Genomic DNA, 6,000 nt, shown 5'->3' on the forward strand with positions numbered 1-6,000 from the left:
GCCGTCACGGGCGGCGGGGGGCCCCGCGGGCTCCGGCCTTCCCGGCGTGCAATTGCGGCTCAGCCGCCGGGCGCGTTTATGTAAAATTTTCGTGTTTATACGTACGTTTTGGGGAAAATTCTTGAAAAGTTGAACTCAGCTTAAGCGATGCATTTTGATAATCTTTTTGTGACTGATAACTCAGTATAGTGGTACGCCTTATTTTTCTGGCCGTTCACTCTGAAGACTAGTGACGTTTTAACTTCCACCACAACAGCAATGAAGGCTGCACAGAGCTTGCCTCGGGGCGACCCCCGTTTTGGCCTGTACCTGCTGAGCCCTCCCTCGGGCCCGTGATGCAGCTTTCCCGCTTCAGCAGGCTTCAGGCAAGCAGCAGCCAGCCAGGCAAGCCAGCGGCGGAGCTGCAGCTAAAGCCAAGCCAGCCGCGCTAGGTGCTCGAGCTGTATTTTTAATCAAGGTTTTAATGGAAGCGGCACAGCCGCTCCTCTCTGGAGAATGTACCGATATGATGGCGCTGAGCAGGGTACTGTATTGGCAATAGCGTTGTCCAGCTGGGCCCCGAGAGCCTCCGAGGGCGGAAGCTGCCCCAGCTGGGTTCACAGGGCGCCCTGCGACGTGGCTGCCTTCCGGCCTGCTACACGTGGATGCTAAAAGCACCTACAAAATTTGGATCCCTCGTTCACCGCCGAGAAAACAAGCTCCAGCCGCCTGCGTGGTTAGTATAGTCCCTTTACCGACGCACGACATGAAGTGAGATTGAGCTGGAAGCGGCTGGAGAGGGAATTCAAATGCCTTTCCAGGCTTTCAAATATTGTGGAATTTATTATCGTTTCAAGACAGAGGCATGACTGATCAGGAGGCTGGAGGGCCGCGGAAGCTTTAACGCAAAATTAAATTCTCTTGGCTCGGGGTAAGCCACTTAGTCTCCTCTCTGTGACACAGGCAGAATAATATTTACTACTTGGTGCTAGTGTGAGGATTAATGTTTGCTAAGTGCTGTGAAAATGAAAATATTATTCACAGAAAACTTCTTGTCTGAAAGGAAAACTACGTGTAGAGAGAGCCTCCGGTCGCCTCCGCTGGCGCGAGCCTCTCCTCTGCTTCTGCCTCCTAGTGCAAGCAAGCGGCGGGGGACGCGGGCGGCGTTCGCCTCCTGCCACCCTCCCTACCGCATCCAGGAGGCGAGCGAGCGGGGCGAAGAGGGAGCTGGCTGAACGGGGAGACTCGTGTCAGCGCGCACCGCGTCTCCCTCCCTTCCGTTTGCGTGAAATCAAGAATATTCCAGGCAAGAAGATGCTCAACTTAGACAAAAGAGCACTGGGAGGAAAGAAAACCATGCTCTAGTCTGCAAGAGGCCTTTGAGGTGATTTGCACTGCCTCAGATTAAACGGGGTAAAATTGCTACAAGATGCTTAAAAAAATATCTTGAGAAAATACTGAAGCACCTACCAGGGAAGTTAAAAATCTAGGGAGGAAACAGGCCCAGGCAGGAAAGGATGAAAAGGTATTTCTTTATCCTCACGAGATGATGAAACAAATCAGCGTCGGGACATGCGAGACTCGGGCCAGACGGTGACCGCGGGGGTCCCCGCAGCGCAGAGCGAGCTTGCCAGGGCTGGAGGACAGCTCGGCCTGTTCTCACCCCCTGTCGTGGGGGGGACGATGGAGCGTGATGGATCGTGCCTGGAAATGATCAGTTTTCAGCTGCGGTAGAAAGAGCAAACATTTGAAAGCCCCGGTGATGAGTGTCTCATGCCTAGAGACATTACTCGTTGTTTATAATAAGTTTTGTGGCCTAAAGTCGCAGGGTGAGAACTCTTATTTACCATTGTGTGTCGCTAGAGAGGCTCTCGCGTGCATAGCTTATCCAGCGATAACCTCCCTACTGGCATTTGGGATTCAATGTCGCTACCGATTTTGGGGCCAGTAGGGCCACTCTGAGGTAAAACATTTATTTCCGAACAGCTGAGAAGACTTCTGTCAACAGGGCATTTATTTATTTTAATCTGCATTTGACTACGTGTCGTGTTGCTGTGTTTTTCCAAGTCCTGTAGCTTCCCCTAATCAAAATACCTTCGTACACGGCCACGAAAGGCGTGTGAGCAGAGCAGTTCTGCGCGCTGGCCGCCTGCGGGAGCGGGGCTCTCTGCTTCCCCGGCCGGGCGCAGGGGGGCTTGAGGGCAGGCAGATTTGCCAAGAGAGACCCTCAGTATGTCGATCCTGGCCGTTTTGGTGCTCTTAACAATCTGGCAAAAGACTGGCATAAAGAAAATTACTGCTCTGTCTAGAAAGCAAACAGTTATTTTGTTTTTAATGACAACACTGGAATCTGAGATTAATAGCAGCAAATAGGAACTCATTGAACTAATTTATATCCTCTACTGACACGCAGAGTTTTTGCAGCCGGGAGGATTTTCCCTCTTACAGGATTACAAACGCCTGCAAATGGAGATCGAACTGAAGCAGGGCCAACAACCGCCAAGGGGCTCCCGCTGATTCGGAAGCCTTTGGGGAGCCGTAAAGTGAAAGGTGGGCGAGCAGGCTTTCCGCTCGCCTGACGGGCGGCTCTTCGGCACCATCAGCGCTGGGTGACGGTCCCGTCGTCCGGCGCTCGTCCTCAGATCGCTGCGCCGGCAGCCAGAGAGATGCCGCGAAGGGGAGCGCGCGGGGGCGGCCGCCGCGGACCGGGCCTCTGCGCGAGCGAGGGAGGCGGCCAGGGCGCCGCGAAGGGACCGGGGTCCGCGGGAGGGGCTCTCGCCCGCGCGACGGCGGGGCCTGGGGGGCGCGGGGCCGCGCGCGTCGCCGCAGGAAAAGCAGCCTTCCAGCCGTTCACCACCCCGAAATCTCAGCCTCCTCACTTCCCGCATCCTGACGACTTCTCTCGCTTTCTTTTCCGTGCCCAGCACCCCCCTGACCCTTCCCAGGCCTGTTTGCCCAGCCGTGGGTGTTCCCAAGACACCCTTCCTAGCCGTTCCTCTGTCTCCCTTAGGCTTTGCTGCTGCTGTGAAGTTTTATTTTGCAGCTGCACAGATGAGGGTGAACTAAATCTTCGTTCTGGGGCTGGCAAAATTCACTGTAGCCCACACGCTGAAAAGCTGTGGGCTGGCTCTGCTGCCACATCTTGTTCTACTTAAACCGCTGCTTTTAATAGATCTAAAGTGTTTGCTTTGCAGAAGATGTTTCCCTCTCTTCCAGCAGACCCACGTACGCTGATTTGCTCGCTGAAGACGTAGCCGGGCTGTGGGTGCTGCTGCCAGCGCTGTGCTGCGTGAGCTCGCATGGCACTACCACCACGCGGATTAGTGGACCACCCAGCCGGAAATTTTCTGTTTGACTTCGGTTTCAGGGGAAGCGGCTTGGAACCCGCTGAAAGGCAATTTGAAATGTCTCACGAAAGCACATTTCAGATGCCAGCTCCTATCTTTAAATAGCCATTTGCATGTGGGGCTTGACAGTACGGATCTGTAGCAGATTTTTGGGGGTTGCATTCTGAGTAATTTGTGACTTTGTATGTTGGACCTGGAAGGCATGTGTTAGCAAGGCAGCTCTCCTTTACTTTTACATCTTTCCCATTTCAGTGCTCTCCACGGCCGGTAGCGCTTCCTTGCCATCAAGAATCTCTCGGCTGGGATTTGAAATGCTGTGAAGCGCTTGACCACTTCCCCTCCCCACGCCCCGCTTTCACCTTGGCTTGGATACAGTTTGGTGACCAACAGGGTGGTAGGCAAGCGGAGAACTGGGTAAGGATGTTTTTTTCTCTTGGCACTGCCCTGAGTGTCTGGTGATCCCTATTTGGCTAGCAGAGAGAGGGTGGGGAGAGGCAGCCACCTGGGAATTTCAGCATTTATTGGGTCCATGAGGGAGTCTGCAGTGCACGGGCTGTCCTGCTGTCCGTCCCACCTTGCCAGCTGCACCGCCCGTGCTGGGCTCTGTGCTAAAGCTCAAACTGGCCTGACGGGCTGCAGGAACCAACCTCTTACTCTGGAAGTCCCTTTTGCTCAGCAGCCCCATTCTCTGCTTGTGCCATCAGCCCAACACGGTCACTATGCCTCAAAACCTAACCTGCAGCAGGCTCGCCCGGCTCCTTCACAAACAGGTCTGACCTTCCTCGGACAGCACATGGTCTTGCCAAGGCTTGAAGTTCAATCAGCTCCAGATACAGGCCCTCAAGGCTCAAAATGCTCAATAAACTGCTAACATGCTTTTCTTCTATAGTATTGGTTGCACCAAAATGTTACTCTCCCAGGAGCTCCCGGGAGGGCTTCCTCGTTCAGATGTCCCCCTTCAGCCAGCTGTTCTTGGCCACCTGCCCCACGCCGGGCCGGGAGGCCGGGCTGAACTGCAGCAGCTGGGCGATGAGGGCTAGGCAGGGCTCCGGCAGCGGGGGCAGCCCCTCCGGGTACAGCACTCCTTTCTTCTGGCGCCGGGGCATGCTGTGGATGTGGGTGTCGTCGAAAGGCATGCAGCCCGTCACCATCACGTAGAGCACCACCCCCAGGCTCCACATGTCGTACTTCTTGGCGTCGTAGGGGATGCCCAGCAGCACTTCTGGGGAAGCATATGCTGCTGACCCACAGTACGTGGTGCTCAGGTCTGGGTAGCCGTTGGCCTCCTTGCTAAAGCCAAAATCAGTGAGCTTGGCCCGGCGGCCGTCAGCTGTGAGCAGCACGTTCTCGCACTTGAGATCTCGGTGCACCAAGTTGCGGTCATGCAGGTAGCGCACAGCCCCCACGATCTGCGCAAAGATATCCCGGGCTTCGGGGACGCAGGGCAGCTTGCCCAGCTGCTGCACCAGCTGGAGCAGGTCGGTGGAAGCCGCCTCCATCACAATGTAGAGCTTCCCGTTGCAGACCTCGATGAGCTCGAAGACACGCACGATGTTGGGGTGCCGGATCATCCGCAGGATGGAGAGCTCACGAGGCAGAAACTTGTGCACAAAGTCTGAGGGGGCTCGGCGCCGGTCCACGACCTTGATGGCTAGGGGCCCCTTGTACTTGTTGGAGGTGGCTGCCTTCACTTTGGAGTAGCTGCCCTCCCCTAACGTTTGACCCAGCCTGTAGCCAAGTTCGTGAAGTAGCTTCTCGCCTGCAGTAATTTTGGACATGTTGCATGATCCGGATGGGCCTAGCTGAAGCTGGTGTTTTGCTCCAGGGTTTGACAGCTTTAACCCATGGTGCGCGGCCCTGCTGCCCTTCACCCCCCCCCCCCACGGCCTCGCTGGCGGTGGCAGGGCCACCGGGGCTCCCGGTATTGTGACGGGTGGAGCGTCGCGCGGCGGCGCCTTTGTGAGCTGCCCCGGGCGGCTGGCGGGGCCCAGGCGTGCCCACGCGGACGCAAGGGGACGAGCCCCGGTGAGTGGCTTCAGGGCTTTCTACCTCGTCCTTCTGTTCCCCTGAGTTTTCAGAATAGGGCTCTTCTGATGCACAGAGTTTAAATGTGAGTGTTCTGGGAGGCGTAATCCGTATGGGGGCCAATACCAAATTTCTGCAGTTTTATTAAAATCAGAACTACACAAAGTGGTGCAAAAGAGTGACTTCTGTTGTCCTTAATTACAAATCGCTCTAGCTGGCTGGCGGTAAACACTTATTTTTTGATTATGATGGTGCAGGAAGCTGTTTTTCTAGCGAGGCTTTCTGAGTCTGTGTGGTGTCCAGAGGGAACTTTTAATTTATCTTTCAGAAAGAACACTTTTCTACTTTCTTGAACTTGGAATTGCAATCCCTCTATTTTTATCAACGTAATAATTTAGAGTCTATGGAGAAGAACTGTGATCAGAGACACTTCAGAGAGCTTCTGTAGTTCAGGCTTTATGTGTTTTGAGTCAGTTATAGTTGCTCTAAGGTGACAGTTCAATTGTGCACAGTGTATTTTTGGTAAAATCTTGCTAACATCATAAATACTAGTACTTCTCTAGTTTTGATCTTTGCTTTTGAACTTGTCTGCAGAGGCTAAATAGCAACTGTGAGCCTCCTGGCTGCATTCTCAGGGCACAAGTAATAT

General features: G+C 54.4%; 1 protein-coding gene across 1 annotated transcript; it reads right to left on the reverse strand.

Annotated features, from left to right (window-relative positions):
* Positions 1 to 4,270: 4,270 nt before the first annotated feature.
* On the reverse strand, positions 4,271 to 5,161 carry TSSK6 (testis specific serine kinase 6). Its single transcript, XM_062579143.1, has one exon. It carries the CDS (start codon positions 5,102 to 5,104, stop codon positions 4,271 to 4,273), a length of 834 nt encoding a protein of 277 aa, XP_062435127.1. The 5' UTR covers positions 5,105 to 5,161.
* Positions 5,162 to 6,000: the final 839 nt, after the last annotated feature.

Source organism: Rhea pennata, chromosome 6 (assembly GCF_028389875.1).
Source record: "Rhea pennata isolate bPtePen1 chromosome 6, bPtePen1.pri, whole genome shotgun sequence".
Taxonomy (NCBI): domain Eukaryota; kingdom Metazoa; phylum Chordata; class Aves; order Rheiformes; family Rheidae; genus Rhea; species Rhea pennata.